Source organism: Pongo pygmaeus, chromosome 20, assembly GCF_028885625.2.
Source record: "Pongo pygmaeus isolate AG05252 chromosome 20, NHGRI_mPonPyg2-v2.0_pri, whole genome shotgun sequence".
NCBI classification, from domain to species: Eukaryota; Metazoa; Chordata; class Mammalia; order Primates; family Hominidae; genus Pongo; species Pongo pygmaeus.
Genome location: NC_072393.2, coordinates 43,669,971 through 43,694,941, shown reverse-complemented (window position 1 = coordinate 43,694,941; position 24,971 = coordinate 43,669,971). Strand labels below are relative to the sequence as shown.

The window sequence follows — 24,971 nt, the reverse complement described above, 5'->3', positions numbered from 1 at the left end:
AGACTCTTTCTCCAGGAAAGCCCCTCCCACAACTGGGCTGGCCCCTCTCACAACTGGGTTAGGGGGGCCCCCTTTGGGCTCCCATGTCCCTGTACCCCTCCATCATTGCCCCAACCCCTCTGCCTGGCCCCCCTCCACCCCACCCTGGCCCCTCTACCTATGCCCCCTCATCTTACCCTGACCCCTCTTCCCGGCTCCCTTGTATCCCAGCCCTGACCCCTCAGCCTGGGCCCCCCACCCTCCTGAACCTGACCCTGACCCTGACCTCTCAGCCTGGGCCCCCCACCCTCCTGAACCTGACCCTGACCCTGACCCCTCAGCCTGGGCCTCGACCATCTTGACCTGACCCCTCTGGGCTGTCTCTGTCTGGGAATGCGTCTGTCAGGCAGGACTGGGGCTCCCCCAGTCACCGCTGTGTCCCCAGCACTGCCTGTAACAGGTCTTGGACCAGGGGAGATATTCTGATTTCGTGAATCTGGGGCAAGGCCTCATTTCTGTGTTTTTCAAATACACCCTCATACCCCATGATTCTGACAGGCAGTCTTCAATCAAAGCACTGTTCTAAGGGTACATTCAATCTTCACCACATCCCTATGAGGTAGGTATGTGGTTTATCCCTCGTTTTACAGATGAGGAAACTGAGGCCCAGAGAGGTTCAGTCACTTGCCTGGGGGTACACAGCCAAGAAGTGGCTGAGGGAAGGATTGAATGCAGGTGGGCTGACACTAAAGGCCACACTCTTATCCACATTGATATGTTTTGTTTTGTTTTCTTTTTTTTGAGACTAAGTTTCACTCTGTTGCCAAGGCTGAAGTGCAGTGGTGTGATCTCGGCTCACTGCAACCTCTGCCTCCCAGATTCAAGCGATTCTCCCGCCTCAGCCTCCAGAATAGCTGGGACCACAGGCGTGCACCACCACACCTGGCTAATTTTTGTATTTTCAGTAGAGATGGGGTTTCACCGTGTTGGTCAGGCTGGTCTCGAACTCCTGGCCTCAAATGATCCACCTGCCTTGGCCTCCCAGAGTGCTGGGATCACAGGCGTGAGCCACCGCACCAGGCCTGGATATGTTTTTTTAAATCAACTCATTTTATTTTCTCCTTAACTCGTCCAAGGTGGTATCTGTAAAATCAGGGGGTGAGTTGCAAACTCTTTTTCCTAATACTCATGAAAGCAAGCATATATCCATTTAAAATAAAACATTTTCCTCCCCGCACCACCCAAATCACCTCAAGCACCCCATTTTGGGAAATGCTGTGCCACACTCAAGCCTGGTTGCCTAGGAGAAAACTTCAGGAAGCAGCTTTAAGGAGCAGATAAGAATGATTTGCAATTAGCATCAATTGTCTGTATGCAAATTAAAGCTCCCAACCGCAGGGCCCTCTTCTGCAGCGGGCTCCTCTCCCATTTCATTCCCTTCATTTCTGGGTTCAGCAGATCCTCAGACACAGAGTTCTCATACCCACCCTCCCATCTCAGCCACAGTCTACTCCAGGCCTGGCTGTCTTTAGGTCTCGGATTTCAAATCCTCCCAGTTGTTCGGATTCGCTGGTCCCGTGCCTGGAATGGGGGCTACTGCATTTGAGACCTGAGACCCCTGGTATAGACTCTCCTGGCTTCATGTCCCTCTTCGTGGCACAGGTTTTTTGTTTTTTTTTTTTTCACAGTGTTTTATTTTTTATTTTTTTGAGACAGAGTTTCACTCTGTCACCCAGGCTGGAGTGCAATGTATTGTTTTTTTTTGTTTTGCTTTGTTTTTGTTTTTGTTTTTGTTTTTTTAAGATGGAGTCTCATTCTATTCCCCAGGCTGGAGTGCAGTGGCGCAGTCTCAGCTCACTGTACCCTCCACCTCCCAGGTTCAAGGGATTCTCCTGCCTCAGCCTCCCGAGTAGCTGGGATTACAGGTGCCCACCACCACGCCCAGCTAATTTTTGTATTTTTAGTAGAGACTGAGTTTCACCATGTGGGCCAGGCTGGTCTCGAACTCCTGACCTCAGGTGATCCGCCCACCTTGGCCTCCCAAAGTGCTGGGTTTATAGGCGTGAGCCACTGTGCCCGGCCCCGGTGGGCACAGTTATTCATTTGTCTCAGTGATTATCTGATTCTCATCTGCTTCCCTCATTTGACAGTGGGCGGTGGGGAGGCCTGGGGGCCTCATCCAAATGTGCTCCTGATTTCTCTCAGCTCCCAGCACAGTGTCTGGGACTGAGCAAATCCCCAAGAAATACTTATGAATGGAATGAATGAATAAATGAATGAAAGAGCCATTCAAAAGAGTCCATGTGTTCAAAAGATTAAGAGGTACTTGTCACCAGGTGTGGTAGCTCACGGCTATAATCCCAGCATTTTGAGAGGCCGAGGTGGGAGGATCACTTGAGCCCAGGAGTTCGAGACCAGCCTGGACAACATAGTGAGACCCTTTCTCTACTAACAAACTTAAAAAATTAGCTGGGCATGGGGGCACACACCTGTAGTCTCAGCTACTTGGGGGGCTGAAGTGGGAGGAACACTTGAGCTGAGGAGTTCGAGGCTGTAGTGAGCTATGGTCGTACTACTGCACCCCAGCCTGGGCGATAGAGCAGGACCCTGTTTCTAAAAAACAAACAGCCACTTGTCTAGGGAGATGAACTGAGAGATCTAAAACACTCAGACAGTCCCTCTCTCTGTCTGTCTCCTCTTTCCTCCTTTAGCCCTTCTCCTGGCTCTTTGACTCAAGGAGACCCTTGGACCACGGTGAGCCCGGGGAAGTGCTGACACTACAGTCACTCAAACACAGTGGTTTTCAAATATGCCAGAGAACACTGGAAGCCATGAAATCATCTGAGTGGGGATTGATCAGCATTAAACGTTTTTAAATACAGTAGATTGGATCAAAGTGTATCACACACAGGTTAAGAATTATTTTGGAAACCACTGCTTCAAAAAAGAATTATTTTGGAAACCACTTTTTTTTTTTTTTTTGAGACAGAGTCTCGCTCTGTTGCCAGGCTGGACTGCAGTGGCATGATCTTGACTCACTGCAACCTCTGCCTCCCGGATTCAAGCGATTCTCCTGCCTCGGCCTCCCAAGTAGCTGGAACTACAGGTGTGCACCACCACGCCCAGCTAATTTTTGTATTTTTAGCAGAGATGGGGTTTCACCATGTTGGCCAGGATGGTCTTGATCTCTTGACCTTGTGATCCGCCTGCCTTGGCCTCCCAAAGTGCTGGGATTACAGGTGTGAGCCACTGCTTAAAGCCACTTTTTTTTTTTTTTTTTTTAACATAGATATTTCTGTATAGATGGACACAATTCTACTGTGGACTGTGGTCAGAAGTCTGAGTTGGCTGCCTGAGTGTGGGTGTCCTGTGTGGAGAGAGGCTGGGGTTTGAGGACTGGCAAAGGCTTTAGGGCGACACAGGAGAGGAAGATCCCTGCGCCAACCAGGTTCTGAGCGCTGATGGCTATCAGGGACTCAGGCTAGCCCACCCCAAGCATGCTCAGGAAGGGATGTGGGGCTGTGGACTCAGCGGCTGGCACTGCACACTACAGCACAGCAAGCCCTGCTGGGGTCACAGAACCCTAAGGGGGTCCAAGGATGAGGCTGAGCTCTGTGTCTGTAGAATACTTTTCCCATCTCTGTGCCCTTTTCTGGAAGGCGGCTCATCGCCTCCATCCGAACGTCAGTGTGTGTGGTCAGGACTCCAGGATGCTGGCTGGCCAATGCCTGCTTTTTTTTTGTCTTTTTCTTTTCTTTTTTTTTTTTTTGAGACAGAGTCTTGCTCTGTCGCCAGGCTGGGGTGCAGTGGCACAATCTCGGCTCACTGCAACCTCTGCCTCCTGGGTTCAAGCGATTCCCCTGCCTCAGCTTTCCGAGTAGCTAGGACTACAGGTGCCCACCACCATGCCTGGCTAATTTTTTTTGTATTTTAGTACAGACGGGGTTTCACCATGTTGGCCAGGATAGTCCGGATCTCCTGACCTCATGATCCACCCGCCTTGGCCTCCCAAAGTGCTGGGATTACAGGCATAAGCCACCGTGCCCAGCCAATACCTGCTCTTTCTCTCTTACCCCCGTCTGCCTCTCTACCAGTGGCTCTCAAAGTGTGGTCCTGGGACCAGCAGCATCAGCATCTACTGAGAACTTAATGCATATTCTCAGCCGGGCACGGTGGCTCACACCTGTGATCCCAGCAATTTGGGAGGCTGAGGTGGGAGGATCCCTTTAGGTCAGGAGTTTGAGACCAGCCTGGCCAACATGGTGAAACCCTGTCTCTATTAAAAATACAAAAATTAGTTGGGCATGGTGGTGGGCACCTGTAATCTCAGCTACTCGGGAGGCCGAGGCAGGAGAATCGCTTGAACCTGGGAGGTGGAGGGTGCAGTGAGCCTGAGACCGCACCACTGCACTCCGGCCTGGTGAATAGAACGAAACTGCGTCTAAAAAACAAACAAAAAACACGAATGCATGTTCTCAGGTCTCCCGCTCCGACCTATTGAATCAGAAACTCTGGGTGGGGGCCAGCAGCTGGGCTGAACAAGCCTTCGAGGGCTTCTGTGGGGACCATCGCCCTATACTGTAGAGCCTGGAAGACCAAACTGCAACTTCCCAGACCTCCTTGTAGCTGGGATGGCCCCGTGATGCCTGCTGCTGAAAGGGGTTCTGGGAAAGTGTTTGCTTTCTCCATAGGAAGGGAAAGGTGCTCAGAAGCTGCCAATTTTCCCCTGTTCTCTGTCCCCAACTGCCACTCGCCAGGCACCACAGCTCCATCTCAAGGCCAGTGAGACATGAGCCAGCATGGTAAAGATGCCAAGCAGGGAGACAGAGTGCCAATCCTTGAGGCTCTCCACAAGCCACAGCACTACCTTGGCTCTGCCCTCTCTGGACTTCATGTCAGGGGACTGTTTGTTACACCTCTATTTGTTTAAGCCACAGTGGGTTAGGTTTCCTATTGCCTCCAGCCAAATGCACTCTAACAGATACAGTCTGTGACCCTTTAGAAAGCATAAAAACTTTTGGTCTCAGCAGAGAGCAAAGAAAAAAGAGACAGAGGGTCAGAGAGAACCAGAGACAGATGAAAACAGAGAGACAGAAGGCCAGGGGTTTCCTTCCCTCACCTGGGGTCCCTGAAGGCTGATGGATGGGCAGTAAGGCAGAGGTCCATGAGCCCCCCCAATTCTGTCAGCAAACCAATGACTAGGCGCATTCATCCGTGAGTGTGTTTCTGGGGAGGAGAACCCCACCATCAGGACCGTAGAAGTAGAACTGGTGAAGTGGAAGGTGGTCAGAACCCAGACTAGGTGCAACAGCTTACCTGGGCTGCCTCGGTGGGTCTCGGCTGCCCCCCGCCAGTCCCGTGGGGGTGCTGGAGCCGGAGGAGTACAGCTTCGGTCGGTAGCCCTTGCTTTGGCCAGCAACTGCAGGGGCAGGGGAGACCTCCCGCCTCCTGTCTGTGTGGTGGGACCTCCCAGCGGCCTCGCGACCCCCGCCACAAAGGCCCATACTTCCAGGGGGCTTGTGTGGCTTGGCGGGCCGTGGAGCCTTGGCCAGGGACATGCAGCTAGGGCTGGAGGTGTAGAGGGTGGTGTCGATGCCGCTGTCACTAGAGCCACCCTTGGAGAGGGGGTCTTGCTCTGGCTCCAGGGGGTCCAGGGGGTCGAACCAGCGGTCGTCGCTGTGGCTGCTGGATGCGTTGCTGGAGAGGGTGTTGCTGCTGGAATGACTTGAGTATTGAGGTTCTCCCTGAGAGGCAAGAGAAGCGTGTCATTCCCAGACTCCAGGGCAGGGGTGCATCTTTCCTCACTGGGTCCTCCCTCCGCCTGGGCCTGAACCCTGGGACCAGACACCTTCAAATCCTGGCTTCTCATCTACTGGCTGTGTTACCTTGGGCAAGTGATTTACCTTCCCTTAGCCTCAGTTTCCACATCTGTAAAATGGAGGGTGATAGTAAGCCTGCCTCATGGGGCTGTTCAGAGGAACAAATGACATCATGCACAGAACGTGCTTCCCACATCTCAGACTCAGCGAATCTAAGACTGAGCTCGGCAGCGTCCTCCCCATCTCAATGACGCTGGCCATGCTTTCAGCTGCCCCTGCCAAGAGCCGTGGACTCACCTTGACCCCGCTTTTGCTCTCACTCACGTCCAGCCCACTAGCAAACCCTGCTGCTCGTGTCCTCAACACAGATCCGGGACCTGTCACTTCCTGCTCCACGGCTCCGCCTGGTCCTGTCCATGCCTGTCCTGTCCTCCCCCCAGGGCCAGTGCAGCAGCCTCCTCCCTGGTCTCTCTGCACCCTCATCCCCCTGTTTATTCCCCACACGCAGCCAGCAGAAGGCTGGGAACACCTGAGTTAGATGATGACCCCCCACCTGTGGCTCCGTCTTTCTCCAGGCACAAGTGAGAGTTCCTAGCATGGCCCACAGGGCTTTGATGCTTGGGTCCCGGTCTCCAATTTCATCTCCCCTCCTTCCCGATCATGTTGCTATGGTCATGGTGGTCCCCTTGCTACTCTCTGAACATACTGGGCACTCCCCCTCAGGGCCTCTGCGCCTGCTGCTCCCTCTGCCTGCAATGCTCTTCCCTGAGAGATCTTCGTGGGCGCTCCCTTCCTTCACTCAAGGTTTCCGCTCAAAGGTCACCCCCTCAAAGGCCCTCTCTGACCACGTCATCCTTGAGCTGCAGTGCTTGTCACTCTCTCCCCTGGACCGTGCTTTTTCTCTCTTTTTTTTTTGAGATGGAGTCTCGCTCTGTCGCTCAGGCTGGAGTGCAGTGGTGCAATCTCAGCTTACTGCAGCCTCTGCCTCCTGCGTTCAAGCGATTCTTGTGCCTCAGCCTCCCAAGGAGCTGGGATTATAGGTGCCTGCCACCACGCCCGGCTAATTTTTGTATTTTTAGTAGAGACGGGGTTTTACCAGGTTGCCCAGGCTGGTCTCGAACTCCTGACTGCAGGTGAGCCATCCGCCTTGGCCTCCTAAAGCACTGGGATTATAGGCGTGAGCCACTGTGCCCAGCCTGCGCTTTTTCTTATACAACAGATCTGTTTATCTGCTTACTGCTTGCTGCCCCCAGTGGGAAGTCAGCTTCCTGAGGACAGGGCTGGTCTGTCCTCTTCATCATCATGGTCCCAATGCCTGGAGTGTTGTAAGCGCTTGTCAAACACCCACTGAATGAATGGATACAAAGAGATTGCCAAGAGCCCCTGCAAACCATCTCCTCCTCCTGGACACACAGGACTACATTTCCCAGCCTTCCTGGGACACGCGAGACTACATTTCCCAGCCTCCCTTGCAGTTAGGTGTGGCCACATGATGGAATGGAAGTGATTCATGCCATTTCCAGGCCTGGGCTAAAAAACACCTCCCATGTGATCTTTTCTCCCACTCACCTCCACTGCTAGAAAGATGCAGGGACCCAGCAGAGGGCTTGGAACCTCTGAGGGACAGCAGAGCCACAAGAGGGAGGGAGCCTGGGCTCTGAATCACCATGTGAATGGTGGGCAGACGCTCACTGAATACCTGCACTGCGCTGTTACAGGAGAGGGAAATCCACTTCTACTGTATGAAGTCACTGAGATTCGGGGCTCAGCTGATTCACCATGACTGATGGAACAATGACAAAACTGCAGCTTGAGGAGGTAAAGGGATTTGCCCAAGATGACCTGGCTGATGAGGGCTGGAGCCAGAATGTGAACCTGGTTGGTTCCAACTCAGACCAAGTATTCAACCCCTCTGCTGAGTGGAAGGTGGCAGAGGTGGAGGATGTGCTCAAGTATGAAGCTCAGAGGCCACACCCAGGCAGGCCTGGCTCCCCCGGTGGGGCAGGGTGGGGCCCAGACTCACTTTGGAATGCCTGTTGGGGGAATCTTTGCCTGCTGCATCCTGCCTGGACGGGTGCTTGTTCCCGCTGCTTCCGGCTATGGCTGAGAGCCTGGTCTGGGCGGGCACATGCCACAAAGGCTCTGTAGGAAAACAGGAGACACGCCAGTGGTTAGGAGTGACTCAGGCCAGGGCCTGAAGAATCTGGCCCCTCTTCCAGCCTGTCTGCTCACCCACAGCATGACCCCATCAATTTACACCTTGGAGTGCAACACTTAGTAACACAGAATACATCTCAGCACATACTATGTGCCAGACACTGTTCTGAGAGCCTCACTGAAGCCGTGCAATATCCCATTTCCCTCTCTCCCTGTCACCCAGGCTAAAGTGCAATGGAATGATCATAGCTCACTGTAACCTTGAACTCCTGGGTTGAAGCCATCCTCCTGCCTCAGCCTCCTAAGTAGCTAGGACTACAGGTGTGCATCACCATGCTTGGCTAATTTTTTTTTTTTTTTTTTGAGGTCTTGCTACGGCATCCAGGGTGGTGTTAAACTCCTGGCCTCAAGTGATCCTCCTGCCTCAGCCTCCCAAAGTGCTGGGATGATAGGTGTGAGCCACCATGCCTAGCCTCCTTTACCCATTTATCTATGAGCTTGACTGTCTTTTTTGAGATGGGGTCTCGCTCTGTCACTCAGGCTGGAGTGCAGTGGTGTGATCTCAGCTCACTGCAACCTCCACCGCCCAGGGTTCAAGTGATTCTCCTCTCAGCCTCCTAAGCAGCTGGGATTACAGGTGTGGCACCACCACGCCCAACTAATTGTTTTGTACTTTTAGTAGAGACGGGGTTTCACCATATTGGCCAAGCTGGTCTCGAATTCCTGACTTTGTGATCCACCTGCCTCAGCCTCCCACAGTGCTGGGATTACAGGTGTGAGCTACTGCACCCAGCCCAGACTATCTTTTATCTTATTGGTTAGTAGAGTTCTTTACATATGCAAGGTAGCAATCCTTTGTTGGTTATGTGTACATAGATTTTTTTTTTTTTTTTTTTGAGACGGAGTCTTTCTCTGTCACCCAGGCTAGAGTGCAGTGGTGTGATCTTGGCTCACTGCAACCTCTGCCTCCCAGGTCAAGTGATTCTCCTGCCTCAGCCTCCTGAGTAGCTGGGATTACAGGCACTGGCTACCAAGCCTGGCTGATTTTTGTATTTTTAGTAGAGACGTGGTTTCACCATCTTGGCCAGGCTGGTCTGGAACTCCTGACCTCGTGATCCACCCATCTCAGCCTCCCAAAGTGCTGGGATTACAGATGTGAGCCACCGTGCCCGGCCCATAACTTTTTTAAAAAACAAAAATGGAATCATAATAAACACTGTCCTACAACTTAATTTTTCACTTTGTAATATGTCTATACTTGCTTTTCTCTTTATATCTTCACGATAGGTCTTCACATAATTGAATGTGATGTTACCCTAATAGTATTGCACTACGTGAATGTACATCAATGACCTGCCAGTTTCCTACTGATGGATATTTAGGTTATCTTGAACAGTCTTGCAATGGCCTTCCCTCTACATGCAACTTTGAGCAAGCATGGGATTGTGTGTGGGACACAGAGTTCTACTGGTGGAATTGCTGGTCCAAAGGTGAAGCGGGTTTAAGAGTAGCGGCTGCTGTGGATGTCAGGCCTGGCACGGTGGCTCACACCTGTAACCCCAGCACTTTGGGAGGCCAAGGTGGGCAGAGCACGAGGTCAAGAGTTTGAGACCATCCTGTCCAACATGGTGAAACCCCGTCTCTACTAAAAAAAAATACAAAAAATAGCTGGGTGTGGTGGTGCATGCCTGTAGTCCCAGCTACTTGGGAGGCTGAGGCAGAAGAATTGCTTGGACCTGGGAGGAGGAGGCTGCAGTGAGCCAAGATCGCACCCCTGCACTCCAGCCTGGTGACTGAGCAAGACTCCGTCTCAAAAAAAAAAAAAGAGTAGCAGCTGCTGTGGATGTCAACTGGTTTAACCTCTCCAGCCTAGTCAGTATGCCTGAACCAAGTATCTTGCTGACCTTAAAAAAAAAATTGGCCAGGTGTGGTGGCTCATGCCTGTAATCCCAGCACTTTGGGAGGCCAAGGTGGGGGGATCATTTGAGGTCAGGAGTTCAGGACCAGCCTGACCAACATGGTGAAACCCTGTCTCTCCTAAAAATACAAAAAAATTAGCTGGGTGGGATGGCACATGCCTGTAGTCCCAGCTACTCAGGAGGCTGAGGTAGGAGAATTGCTTGAACCTGGGAGGTGGAGGCTGCAGTGAGCCGAGATCGCGCCATTACACTCCAGCCTGGGCAACAGAGCAATACTCCGTCTCAATAAATAAATAAATAAATAAATAAAAATTGACCAACCCCAGTGGAGGGCATTTAGATATTATCTATGGAAATTACAAATGCACTAACTGAGCTGAACGCCGGTGGTTTAACCCCAAAGCTGACTTTTGATCACTATGGTATTCAAGATCATTAACATAATGATAATTCCCATTAAGTGTGTGTTCTGTGTCAGGCGCTATGGTAAGCACTCTGCATACATTACCCTGCTGCGTCCTCCCAGTACCACTGTGAAGTGGGTATCAGGAACATCTCCGACAGATGTGGAACAAGACTCAGAGAGGTTAAGCAGCTTTTCTAAGGTCGCACAGTGGGAAAGGGCCAGGCAGGACGTGGGGCTCAGGTCGGCCTGGTTTAGCGCCTGTGCTGTCAAGCCCTGCCTCCTCCCTCGGCTTCAACAACGGCAATGCTGGCAGTGGTGGAGAGCGAGTGCCCGATAGGCAGGAGGTCTTGTTCTCCTAATGATGGGCCGTGGTCTTGGCCGGCATTATCTCACTGGACCCCCCACAAACTTCCCTGGAAGGAGAGACACCTAGGATGTCCACTACAGGAGTGGGACCTGAGGCTGAGGGGGAGGAGGTCCCTGCTGAGGCCACATACCAAACATACGCCCGACTCAGAACTGCCCACCAGGCCTGTGGGACCCCGAGCTCGCAATCACACTGCCACCTCCGGTGCAAGCCCAGGGTACTCTCGGGCCCATGTTCCTGCTGGGGAAGGTGGCCTGGGTGACCGGGCAGGGCACTCAGGGCCACCGCAGAGAATGGCCTGGCTGGATGTGGTCTAGTCTCAGTTGAGGGTGTCACTGCCGGTGTGGCTTTCAGTGGGGAACCACGGATGCGAGAAAGTGGGGAGGCTGGCCTCTTTGTCCACCTGCTTTGCCTCCATTGATGGTTTTCCTCTTTGGGGCATCTTTATAGGCCCAGAAGGTGCTGGCTCCCTGGGAGGCGGGTAGTCACGCTGGGAGACCACATTTCTACAGAGCGAAGCCCATGGCAGTCACATCCAGCCTCAAAAACCACAGACAACGGACATCTCCAGCGCTCTGCCTCTGGGCTCACCTCTGCCCCTGACTTGACACTCGAACTCGGCTGCCCTGCAGCACTTCCACTTGGGTATCTATCAGGCACCTCTCACCGAACATGGCCAAGGCCAAGCCAAGGGCTGTACCTTCCCCCAAACCTGCATCTCCCACAGTTTTCCTGCACAGTTCATGGCTTCTCCTTTCAGCTGCTGTGGCCAAAACCCCAGTGGCATCCTTGACTTCTCTCATGCCCACAACTAGGCATCACCAGGAAATTTGGTGAACGCTGCCTTTAAAATACTATATCCAGAACCGTGCATCTCCGCCTACCTCTGTCCCCACCTGGTCCTGCTCCCACCCCACCTGACAGTAATCTGTAGCCAGGGGCTCCTGGGAACACCCGAGTCAGATCCCGCCCCTCCTCTATGCAGAAGACTGAGACCTGCGGCTCCTGTCCCACTCTCAGTACAGGACAACCGCCTCCCCGTGGCCCATGAGGCTCCACATACTCTGCCCGTCCCCTCCTTGATCTCAGTTCTCACCACATGGGCCTCGTCGCCACCACCTCAGGGTCTCCAACTAGCTGTTCACTTTCCCTGGAATGTTCTCATCCCCACTGACTTCTTTGCATTATTCCAACCTCACCTGAAATGTGATTTGCTCAGAGATGCCCCCCAAACCCTGTAAATCTCTTTCTGCAGACTGTGACAGTTTCCACTTTTTTTTTTTTTTTTTTTTTTTTGAGATAGAGACTGCTCTGTTGCCCAGGCTGGAGTGCAGTGGCACAATCTCGGCTCACTGCAACTTCCGCCTCCCGGGTTCAAGTGATTCTCCTGCCTCAGCCTCCAGAGCAGCTGGGATTACAGGCGCCCACCACTATGCCTGGCTAATTTTTAGTAGAGATGGGGTTTCACCATGTTGGCCAGGCTGCTCTCGAACTCCTGACCTCAAGTGATCCTCCTGCCTCGGCCTCCCAAAGTGCTGGGATTACAGACGTGAGCCACCGTGCCCGGCCTAGTTTCCACTTTATGCTCGGCATTACTGTTAATGTTTTATCATCATCGTGTCCCTGTTATTGTCCAATTCTCCCACCAGACTTTCAGCTCCAATAAGGCAGAAAACATGCCTGCCGGGCTCACCCGGTATCCCTGGTGCCCAGCCTGGTGGCATCATCAGTTGAATGCATGCACAGGTGAAAGGGCAGCTTCCTCCCCATCCTGGCTGCCCCTGCATTCTCCTGCCCCGGCTCTGCCGTCGGCAGGCCCTGATCCTGTCCCCTAGTTCTCTGGATCAGCCCTCAGTGACCTGCTGGCCTTCCTACCCCAAACTTGACGTGCTGGGCAGGGGACAGCGTGAGAGATGTGCTAAAACCCTGGGCCAGGCACAGTCTCCAGGCAGCCGGTGACCGTGGAGGAACCCTCCCAACCTGGGTGCTCTGAGGCCTGGGAGATGCTCACACTCTGTGGGTGAGGGGTTGTGGGTGGAGCTTATGGAGGGGTTCTGGGACCCAACAGGGCTCCGTTCATATCCTGATTACGCTGCTCACCAGCAGTGACCTGGGACAAGTGACAACCTTTCTGTGCCTTATCGTCCTCCTCTCTAACCGGGGGCAGTCGCAGTGCCCACCCTGTTGTGTTCCTGAGACGACTAAACACGAAGGCATGTGCAGCATGCACACTGGACAATCCACAAAACTGTGCGGCTGTTATTAGGATGGCTCACTCCATCGGGGCTGGGCAAACCCCCACATCTGCTGCGAAGCCTGATCCTTGCCATCTTTAGTGAACCACCTTTTTTAAATTGTTTTATTTTATTGAGACAGGTGTTGCTCTGTCGCCCAGGCTGGAGTGTAGTGGATCATGGCTTGCTGCAGCCTCAAACTCTGGGGCTCAAGCCATCCTTCCACCTCAGCCTCTTGAGCAGCTGGGACCATAGGTGCGCACTGCCACACCTAGCTATTTTTTAAATTTTTTGTAGAGGCAGAGTCCCACTAGGTTGCCCAGGCTGGTTTCGAACTCCTAGCCTCAAGTAATCCTCCCACCTCAGCCTCCCACAGTGCTAGAATTATAGGTGTGAGCCACTGTCCCTGGCCTTTTTTCTGGGTCTTGAATACATTCTAGACCTCACGATGATTTTTTTTATTTTTTAGACGGAGTCCCACTCTGTCTCCGAGGCAGGAGTGCAATGTGTGATCTCAGCTCACTGCAACCTCTGTCTCCTGGGTTCAAGCGATTCTCCTGCCTTAGCCTCCTGAGTAGCTGGGATTATAGGTGCATGCCACCACACCCAGCTAATTTTTGTATTTTTGGTAGAGATGGGGTTTCATCATGTTGGTCAGGCTGGTCTTGAGCTCCTGACCTCAAGTGATCCACCCGCCTCGGCCTCCCAAAGTGCTGGGATGACAGGCGTGAGCCACCGCGCCCAGCCTCATGATGATTTCTAAACACAGATTCCCCTGATCCGTGTGGGCGTGTGTGTGTGGCGGTGGCAATTTTAGGAGTCAACTATAACAAGGTCCCAAGGAAGTGAGAGGGGAGCCAAGCTCCAGGCGACAGAAGAGGGAAGGGAAGGGCAATGGTGAGTTTCTTATTTGGGGCCCATGGTGTATGCAGGAAACATTTCCTCCCCATTTTGTACTTTGGTGTGTAATGAAATAGCCAAGCAACACTTTTCTCTTTTTCTGAACTTGGTGAGGAAAAAGGAAAAAAGGGATCCAAATCTATCTGTCTTGGAGCAAAGATGACAGAATTGCAGGCAGTGACATGATCAAATGTGCTGAGGACAGGAGCAAACCATGCACGCCCTGGAGGCAGCAAAGAGGCTGAGGCCCCAGCAGTGTGACCTGCTTCCCTGAAGCCCAACCAATGTCTCTGGTTTTTGTTTTTTTTGAGACAGAGTTTCTCTCTCGTTACCCAGGCTGGAGTGGAATGGCGTGATCTCAGCTCACTGCAACCTCTGCCTCCTGCGTTCAAGTGATTCTCCTGCCTCAGCCTCCCGAGTAGCTGGGATTATAGGCATGCACCATCATGCCTGGCTACTTTTTGTATTTTTAGTAGAGACGGGGTTTCGCCAAGTTGGCCAGGCTGGTCTCGAACTCCTAACCTCAGGAGATCAGCCCGCCTCGGCCTCCCAAAATGCTGGGACTATATAGTATGACACTGTCTCTGGTTTAAGAGAACCATGGGCTGAGATACTGAGGAATTCTCCAGGCCATGCATCTTGGGGCATGCAGCCTCTTCCGTACCCCACAGCACCTGGGGGAGCTGGTGTGCTGATGGGGTCAGCTCTCCCACCTGCCTGGAAATTCTCAGACACTCCCTAAGAGGACATCTCCACCCCTCCCACTCTGACATCACTGCTTTCTAACATTGCTCATTTGTTTGCTTCCTTCTGAATCCATCTCGCCCATTCATCTGCTGGTTCTCAGACTTCAAAGGGGCTACAAGTTTGTTCTATGGAATTATGTTTAAAATATTCATCTGAGTAGTTCGCAACATGATTAATAGTGGGGAAGACACATTGAGAAGATCCTCAAATCTTAGCAGTCTTCAGAAAAATGCAAATTACAAACACAATGTCAGCAGGGTGCGGTGGCTCGCGCCTGTAATCCCAGCACTTTGGGAGGCCGAGGTAGGAGGATCACCTGAGCCCAGGAGTTCGAGACCAGCCTGGGCAACATGGCAAGACCTTGTCTCTATAAAAAATGTTTTTAAATAATAATAAATAAAATAAAACCACAATGTGGTAGCACCACCTGCCCACCGGGATGAATGAAACACAGAGGCTGGTGAGGGCATGCAGCGACTAGAACTCTCACATGTTGCTGGACAGAGTATAAGATGCTTTGTCATTTTGGGAAACAGTTTGGCACCTTCTTATAAAGTTAAACATACTGGCCCTGTGTGGTGGCTCACACCTGTAACCTCAGCACTTTGGGAGGCCGAGGTGGGTGGATCACTTGAGGTCAGGAGTTCAAGACCAGCCTGCGCAACATGTTGAAACCCTGTCTCTATTAAAAATACAAAATTAGCCAGGAGTGGTGGCACATGCCTGTGGTCCCAGGTACTTGGGAGGCTGAGGCAGGAGAATGGCTTGAGCCTGGGAGGCGGAGGTTGCAGTGAGCTGAGATTACACCACTGCACTCCAGCTTGGGCAACAGAGTAAGACTCTGTCTCAAAAAAACAAAAAAATGAATAATAAAATAAAATAGCTGGGCGCAGTGGCTCACGCCTGTAATCCCAGCACTTTGGGAGGCTGAGGCGGGTGGATCACGAGGTCAGGAGTTCGAGACGAGCCTGGCCAAGATGGCGAAACCCCGTCTCTACTAAAAATACAAAAATTAGCCGGGTGTGGTGGTGCACATCTATAGTCCCAGCTACTTGGGAGGCAGGAGAATCGTTTGAACCCAGGAGGCGGAGGTTGCGGTGAGCCGAGATCGTGCCACTGCACTCCAGCCTGGGTGACAAGAGCGAAACTCCGTCTAAAAAATAAAATAAAATAACATAAAGTTAAACATATGACCTAGAAATTTCACTCCTAGGTGTATACCCTACAGAAATGTGAGCATATGTTCATCAAAAGACAGGCACAAGAATGTTCCTAGCAACACTGCTCTAGGCAGCCCAACTGCAAACAACCCAAATGTCTATCAACACCAAGATGTGGCAATAAATTGTGGCTTATTCAGACAACGGGGGATACCACTCAGATACTGCGATACCATGTACATTCACTGGCTGGCTGTCACAAATGTAACACTGAGTGACAGAAATCAGACACACATACACAAAATAGACACAGTGTGATTCTGTATTCTATGAAATTCAAAACCAGGCAAAGCTCAGGCTGTGAGAAGTAGGACAGGGTTCCTTTGGGCGTACTAACTGGGAGGGGAATGGGGGTTTGGAGAGAATAGCCACGTTCTGTTTCCTGCCTGGGTGTGTCTACTCTGCGACAGGTTATCAGGCTGTGTCCTCATCATGTAGGCTCTTTTCTTTTTTTTTGAGACAGAGTCTTGCTCTGTCGCTCAGGCTGGAGTAGAGTGACTCGATCTTGGCTCACTGCAACCTCTGCCTCCCAGGTTCAAGCAATTCTCCTGCCTCAGCCTCCTGAGTAGCTGGGATTACAGGCATGTACCACCACGCCTGGCTAATTTTTGTATTTTTAGTAGAGACAGGGTTTCCCCATGTTGGCCAGGCTGGTCTCGAACTCCTGACCTCAAATTATTATCCACCTGCCTTGGCCTGGCCTCTTTTTTTTTTGAGACAGAGTCTTGCTCTGTCACCCAGGCTGGAGTGCAGTGGCACGATTTCAGCTCACTGCAACCTCCGCCTCCCGGGTTCAAGCGATTCTCCTGCCTCAGCCTCCCAAGTAGCTGGGATTACAGGTGCATGCCACCATGCCTGGCTAATTTTTGTATTTTTAGTAGAGATGGGGTTTCATCATGTTGGCCAGGCTGGTCTCGAACTCCTGACCTCAGGTAATCCTCCCACCTCGGCCTCTCAAAGTGCTGGGATTATAGGTGTGAGCCACTGTGCCCGGCCATGTGGGCTCTTAACACGTGCTGTATGTCCATAAAAGTTGAAAACAACACAGGAGGGTTTATGTAATGAAAAGCCACAGGACGCAGCCAGTCCTGCTCCTGAGAGCACAATGCTTAATCTTTTTCAGCTACCTTCCCTGGTGGCTCCCAGCTCCGTGTCACACAGCTGCACGCCAGCTCCGGCCTTATCAGCGGGAGCAGACGCCACCTGCCGATGCCCTGTCTGGATGGATAAGGATCTCACTCGCTGGTTCTGCTGCTCTCCTGGGTGCCCCCTCTAGTCTTACACGTGGCGCTTACAGCTTTCTTTTGTGTTTTATCCATCACTCACAGGAGGGGGAGTGTTGCCTGTCAAGCTCTAAGTAAGAGGTCCTGTAGAGTGAGGCAGGCGGGTGGGCGCCGCAGCTGGTAGGGGCCCTACCTGGCTTCTGGCGTTCCATGGTGCTCTCCTGGCTGGTCAGGCCGCCGGAAGAGGAGTCGCCGCTGGACGTCCCATCGTGGCTGAAGTGGGGATCAAGAGATAGCAGGGGGTGTGGGGCAGCCGTGTACCTGCAGGGGACGAGAACAGACATGCCCAGGGTGAAAGACCGGCCTGTGTCGAAAACCACCTGAGCCTGAGCCTGAGCCTTGCTCGCCAGTGGGTTTTAGACACACAGGAGGCTCCGCTGTGGATGAGAGAGAGAAAGCGGTTAGGAAGGCTGGATGAGTAAGCCTGGAAACGTGCTATTAGCTGCGGGTCCGGGATGAGAGTCTCGCCTGGGAAGCTTGCCAGGGAGCTGGTGGCGGCGGGGCAAGGCGGGTTCCTAAGGGAAGGAGGGGGCAGAGGCCGCTTGGGCCGACAGCCCTACCCCTGCGCTCCTCTTAGGGGTCCTGTTTTCTGGCTGTGACATGGGGTGAATGTCCCCAGCAGCTACTGCCCCAGGCCTCTCTTGGGCTGCCTTGCTCTGATGGAGACAGCAGGTTGGGAAGCATTCATGGGTGCAGCAGGCCCTGAGTTGGGCAATTGGGGCTTCAAACCTCACCATGGCCTCTTGCCTAGACAGATGCAGCCACTTCCTAGCCCACAGCCTCAGTTTCCTTAGCTGTCAAGAGGCGATAACAGTAGGTCCTTCTTCTCAGGACTGAAGGATGCCCCGTCATGCCCAGTGTTTAGGCAGGGGCTGACTCCTGACACATGGTGACTTGGGACACCTGGCTGATGGGCTAGAACTCTGTGTGTTCTACCATGCCCAGCTCATGAGGTAACATTTTCTACCTCATACAGTTGGGGAGTGGATGGAATAAAGTTATCCCCTAGACAGAGGTCCTCCTGGAGGCCAGCTTTGCACACCCACAGGCAAGGCTAGGATTTAAGGGAGGTGGTGGTAGAAGGCTCTCACTGTGCCCTCCTGTCCAGTGGCATTCTCTATTTTTTTTTTCTTTTTTTTTGAGATGGGGTCTTGCTGTGTCAACCAGGCTGGAGTGCAGTGGGGCACAATCTCAGCTCACTGCAAACCTCGCCTCCCGGCTCAAGCGATCCTCCCACTTCAGCCTCCTGAGTAGCTGGTACTATAGCTGCATGTTACCATGCCTGGCTAATTTTTAGTATTTTTTGTAGAGATTGGTTTCACCATGTTGCCCAGGCTGGTCTTGAACTCCTGGGCCCAAGCAATCTGCCTACTTCAGCTTCCCAAAGCACTGAGACTACAGATGTGAGCCACCACGCCCGGCTCCAGCGGCCCTGTCTACAATCATGGGGTGAATCTTGTAGACACTTCCTAATGTCCAGTCCTCCTTGGATCACAGCCGGTCGTGGTAGAAAGTCTTCTCCCTGTCTGAGGTTGGTTCAGAGACAGGCCTGTGACACAATTTTGGCTGATGAGACACGAAGGGAGGTGAGAGTTATCAAGACGCCCACAAAACATTCCAGTTCTCCACTTCCAAGCAGGTGGCAGGACACACTTCTGGGTCCCTTGAGACTGGCTGAAGGGAGTCATGTGACCAGCGCTCGTAGCTGAGCTGTCAGGGAAGTGACTTGGAGTTGCTGGCTGCCTGGGGAGCCTGGGTCCTGAGAGGTCCCTGCCAACCAGCAGTGGAGCTGCGGAGGGGCTGAGAAATAAACGTTGCTGATGTAAGCCACGGAGACTTTCAGGTGTCTGTTACCCAGCACCGTCTGACTGAAATGGGGTAAGTCTGCCCAGAGGCTTCTGGGAAATCTCCTTGCTCCTAAGAGGGATGACAAGAAAAGATGGCCTCTCTTTGCCCTCCAGATGCTGCTGGGTCCAGATTTAACATCATAAGCTGCTGCTGCCCTCTTGCTACCAGCCTGCAGGTGAGACCCACTCTGATGGTGGAAGAGAGGAGGCAGAAAGAATCTGGCCCTTGATAATGTGATCAAGATGCTGGTTCACCCTCCCTGGAACCTGCCCTGCTCCTGAGCTTCCTTTTCTGTGAGATAACAAATTCCTACAATGTTTGAGCCAAATTTTGGTTACTTCAGCCAGAAGCACCTCACTGACACAGGCCCTGTGCTCTGGGGGAGTTACTGAGCCTCCATTAATAATGTTGATATTAGCCAGGTGTGGTGGCTCACACCTGTAATCCCAGCACTTTGGGAGGCCGAGGCAGGCAGATCACTAGAGCTCTGGAGTTTGAGACCAGCCTGGCCAACATGGCAAAACCCCGTCTCTACTAAAAATACAAAACTTAGCCAGGTGTGGTGGTGTGTGCCTGTGACATCCCAGCTACTTGGGAGGCTGAGGCAGGAGAATCAATTGAACCTGGGAGGCAGAGATTGCAGGTTGCAGTGAGCCAAGATTGTGCCACTGTGCTCCAGCTTGGACGACAGAACAAGACTCCATTGCAAAAAAAAAAAAAAAAAAAAAAAGTGTTGATATTGCAATTCCCTGGTTGGCTCCCGGCATCTGTACTTTCAACTTGGGAGGATCTGGTGGGGAGAGGTGAGGTGATAAACTGGGATCCCCCAAGATGCCAAAGAGGAAGTAACTGACTTATCCAGGGTCACTCTGCCAGCTCAAAGCCAGGACTGTCTCTACAGGGACCCTGCTCTAACTCCCTGGCTTCAACACCCTGAGCACAGTAGAAGGGTGTTTCAAGGGGCACTGCACTCTCTGAAAACTCAACTCTACTCACTTGCCAGGAAAAAACACACCATCCTCCCTGCCCTCAACCAGACCTTGACCTCTGACACCTCCAGGAAAGGAAGACAGAGCCCAAACACAGGAAGTACGAAACGTGAATTCTTACTTTTCTCAATGTCTGAGGACCCAGTTTCCAGCTACCAAAGGGATTTTACAAAAGCAACTTTGACTATAAGCAATCTTCACCTTACTAGCTGACTTCACACCTGGCTAGCTGCCTGGTAAAATGTGGCTCCATCCTTGCTGGAGATCGGAGTGTTGATGCACTTACTCAGTTTTCCCAAAAAGTCTCTGTGAAATCCTCAGCACTCAGGAAAAATGGCTAGGATGAGACCGGGGAGAGCGGAAAGTCTGAGTGGCGGACGCTGCAGGCTGCTCCCCATGACTAGCCTCTCCTTCCTCCTTGGTAACAGAATCCCAACTGTATCTGGGGCAGCAATGAGACTGGATCACCAGACTACATGTCCCAGGATCCCTTGCAGCTCTGGCCAATGAGATAAAAGCGGAGGCGCCACACATGACTTCCAGCCTCGAAGCTTCCTCATGAGTGTGCTGCGGGTGCCTTTGCCTCACCACCTCCTCAAGGCTACAGCTTGAACAGCCACTTTGAACCAGGAGGCAAAAGGCCAAGGACAGCAATACATCAAGGAGGGGGGGCCTGGTTTCCCGTCAATGTGGGGAAAGAAACAATCTTGTCAGAACCACTATTTTGTATACTATGCAGCTAAACCTAATCGTAATACATAGACCCTCCTCTTTAGTTGGGCATATTTTACCTTGTTTCATCTCTCAGCTACTTTCCCCAATCAGACAACCTGTACTTTATCCAACCATGTACTTCTCTTGCTAACAAGACTTTTTTTGTTTTTTTGAGACGGAGTCTTGCCCTATTGCTTAGGCTGGAGAGCAGCAGTGACGCGAACTTCTGCTTCCAGGGTTCAAGTGATATTCTCTCGCCTCAGCCTCCCAAGGGAAGACAGGCACACGCCAAGATGCCAAGCTAATTTTTGTATTTTTATTAGAGACGGGGTTTCACCATATTGGCCAGGCGGGTCTCAAACTCCTGGCCTCAAGTGATCTGCTTGCACGTGCCCACCTTGGCCTCCCAAAGTGCTGGGATTACAGGTGTGAGCCACTATGCCCCACCCAACTAACAAGACTTTTTATTATCCCAATGCAAACTGACCTATGTTGACCATTCATTGGGATGCTGAATATATCCCATTTCGGACCAAGTCTATCGCTGTCCAATTTTGGTCAAACTGATTGGAAATTGGGACATTCCAGCATCTCATCACACATGGCTCTGGGGAAACATCCCTGGCAGAAGAGAAGATCAAATTGCTGTCTTTAACCTCTTCTGAGTAATTCTAAAGTAATTATCTCTTCTTGGAAGATAACTCACTTTATAAAGGGTTTGGTGTTCTGGGATGAGCTGACTAGCTATGGTTTCAGGTGTCTCCAGGCAGAAGCTGGAGGTACTGACTCTGGGGAGGCACCTTACAGGGAGCAGGGTTGGGCTATGGGACGCTGGCTTGAGCTTCCCTCTTGACCACAGAGGAAAGCACCAAGACAGACAGGACTGTGGGCAGGAGCCTCACCGGGCGGAGAGCTCCAGCCCGCTCTGTCAATCTCCCACATCAACCGATGGAACAATAGACAGGTGAATGACAGGATGCCTGGGCAAAATGACGGTCAGATGATGTAGCCTTGTTGGCTGCCACTCCAGCAGCCATCACCACCATTCCTGCTTGCCCAGATTCCACTCTGGGAGCCAGCCCTCTGTCACGTGACTTGAGTAAATCCTCACAGTTAACACAGCCACGGAGGTGCAATGTGACCTTGCCAAGGGTTGAGGGGTGGGCAAGTGATCCAGTTCCTTCCCTTTTTTTTTTTCTTTTTGAGACGGAGTCTTGTTCTGTCACCCAGGCTAGAGTGCAGTGGTGTGATCTCAGCTCACTGCGACCTCTGCCTCCCGGGTTCAAGTGATTCTCCTGCCTCAGCCTCCCGAGGAGCTGGGACTACAGGCGCCTGCCACCGTGCCCGGCTAACTTTTGTATTTTTAGTAGAGACGGGGTTTCACCATCTTGGCCAGGCTGGTCTCGAACTCCTGACCTCATGATCCACCCACCTCAGCCTCCCAAAGTGCTGGGATTACAGGCTTGAGCCACCGAGCCCGGCCCCTTCCTTCTTAATTAATTAATTATTTTGGGACAGAGTCTCACTCTGTCACCCAGGCTGGAGTGCAATGTCACACACCTGGCTCACTGAAGCCTTGACAGCCCGGGCCCAAGCAATCCTCCCACCTCAGCCTCCCAAAGTTCTGTGTCAGGGTCAGCCCTCTGGAACCATAGTCCTGGGTTCTCATCTTGGCTCTGTTATGTCCTGGCAGAGCGACCTTAGCCAAGCAAATTCACCTCACTGAGCTGTAGTTTCCCTCTGTAAAATGAGGGTAATTAAACTACCCACCTCAAGGAGTTGCTGGGAGGACTCACTGAGATCATGCGTATAGATCAATGGAACCCAGAAACAGATCCACACAAGGATATCCAATTAATTCTGCACTCCCCCATTTTTGCCTTAAGGAACAAAAGCAGTACAGTGGAGTGGGGGTAACCTTTTCAATAAATAGCGCTGGAGTAAATCAGACAACCACAGGCAATAAAGGAACCTCAACCTAAACCTCTCACCTTACACAAAAATTAAAACAAAATAAAACAAACAAAACTCAAAATGGATCATGGACTTAAATGTAAAACAGTAAAACTTACAGAAAAAAAACACGAGAAAATCTTCAGGACCCAGCACTAAGCAGAGTTCTTAGACAACACCAAAAACCTGATCCATAAAATAATAATAATAAAAAAAAGATAATTTGGGCCTTATCAAAATAAAAAACTTAGGCTGGGTGTGGTGGCTCATGCCTATAATCCCAGCACTTTGGGAGGCCAAGGCAGGAGAATCACTTTAGCCCAGGAGTTTGAGACCAGCCTGGCCAACATGGCAAAACCCTGTCTCTACTAAAAATACAAAAATTAGCTGGGAGGGTTGTGTATACCTGTAATCCCAGCTTCATGAGAGGTTGAGGCATGAGAATCACTTGAACCTGGTGCCGAGATGGCACCACTGCACTCCGGCCTGGGCAACAGAGCAAGACTCCGTCTCAAAATAAATAAATAAATAAATACATACATAAAAATAAAAAATAAAATAAAGAACTTTTGTTCTGTGAAAGACCCTGTAAAAAAGACAAACTAAAGGCTGGGAGGAAATATTTGCAAATCGCATATCTGAAAAAGGACTTGTATTTAGAACGTCCAAAGAACTCTCAGACACTGAACACCATCACATCCAATTAGAAGACGCACAAAAGACACGCACAGGCACTTCACTGAAGAGGATACAGGGTTGGCAAATAAGACATGAAAAGGTGTTCAATATCGTTAGCCATTAGGAACATGCAAATTAAAATCACAGTGAGATATCACTGCACACCTATCAAAATAGCTAAACTGAAAAACAGTGACAACACCAAATGGTGAGGATGTGGAGACCCGGATCACTCACGCTCTGCTGGTGGGAATGTAAAATGATACAGACACTCTGGAAAACAGTTTGGCAGTTCCTTTTCAAACTAAAAATGGACTTACCATACGGTAAGCAATTGTACTCCTGGGCATTTATCCCAGAGAAATGAAAACTTATTTTCATGCAGAAACCTGTATGCCTGAATGTACATGTTCACCGCATGAATATTCATAACAGCCAAAACTCGGAAACTACCCAAATGTCTTTTTAAATTTTTTTAAAATATATTTTTAATATTTTTAAAAACTTTTATTTCAACCCAGCAGCATAGATTCAAAGTGCCCTGAATATGCACTCCCCCAAATGTCTTTTGATGGGTGAGTGGTTAAACTGTGGTATATCTAGACCACGGAATAAACAGCATAATGAATGAACTAGAGACTCGCGACGTGGATGAAACTTAAGGATATTCTGCTGAGTGAAAAAGACAACCTCTGAAGCATACATACATCCGATTTTTTTAATCTAACATTCATCATGAAATAACAATAATTAAAAGACAGGTTGGGCGTGGTGGCTCACACCTGTAATCCTAGCACTTTGGGATGTCCAGGTGGGAGGATGGCTTGAGGCAAGGACTTCAAGATCAGTCTCGGCAACACAGCGAGACCTTGTCTCTATGAAAGAAAAGAAAAATTGGCTGGGTGTGGTGGTGCATGCCTGCAGTCCTAGCTAATTGCAAAGCTGAGATGGGAGGACTGCTTGGGCCCAGAAGAGTGAGGCTTCAGTGAACTATATGATCGTGCCATTGCACTCCAGCCTGGCTGATAGAGTGAGACTTTGTCTCCAAAAAAAAAAAAAAGAGCCTCAGAACAGATGAATGGTGAATGGTTGCCAGGGGTTAGGCATGGGGGGAAGAGATGGGTGTGGCTATAAAAGGGTAGCATGAAGCACCTCGTGATGGTTACACAACACTTCACATGTGATCAAATTGCACAGAGCTACAGACATACACACACAAATGAGTACATGTATAACTGGTGAATTCTGAATAAGCTGTAGGCCTGTCCCCATGTCAACCTCTTGCTTTGATATTGCGTTATAACCATACAAGATGTTAACAATAGGGGAGGCTGCGTGAAGGGTTCAGGTTCACAAGACCTCCCTGTATGTTTTTTTTTTTTTTTTTTTTGAGATGGAGTTTTTGCTCTTGTTGCCCAGGCTGGAGTGCAGTGCCACAGTCTTGGCTCACTGCAACCTGCACCTACCAGGTTCAAACAGTTCTCTTGCTTCAGCCTCCTGAGTAGCTGGAATTACAGGCGCATGCCACCACACCCAGCTAATTTTTTGTATTTTTAGTAGAGACGGGGTTTCATCATGTTGGCCAGGCTGGTCTCGAACTCCTGACCTCAGATGATCCACCCATCTCAGCCTCCCAAAGTGCAGGGATTACAGGCGTGAACCACTGTGCCTGGCCACCTGTATGTTTTTTTTGGCAACTTCCTGTGACTCAGTAATTATTACCAAATAAACAGTTAAAAGAAAATAATAAACGGAGAT

At 51.1% G+C, this 24,971-nt stretch overlaps 1 protein-coding gene across 7 annotated transcripts in view; it reads right to left on the bottom strand.

Moving 5' to 3' along the window:
• Window positions 1–24,971, bottom strand: part of SIPA1L3 (signal induced proliferation associated 1 like 3) — a 300,743-nt gene that overhangs the window by 37,967 nt on the left and 237,805 nt on the right. For all 7 annotated transcript variants that reach the window (XM_054462531.2, XM_063657662.1, XM_054462535.2 and 4 more), the window contains 3 exons: window positions 17,165–17,292; window positions 7,822–7,940; window positions 5,296–5,723 (listed from right to left, as the gene is read on the bottom strand). In XM_054462531.2, coding sequence (XP_054318506.2) covers window positions 5,296–5,723; window positions 7,822–7,940; window positions 17,165–17,292 — 675 coding nt within the window. The remainder of the gene's footprint in view (window positions 1–5,295; window positions 5,724–7,821; window positions 7,941–17,164; window positions 17,293–24,971) is intronic.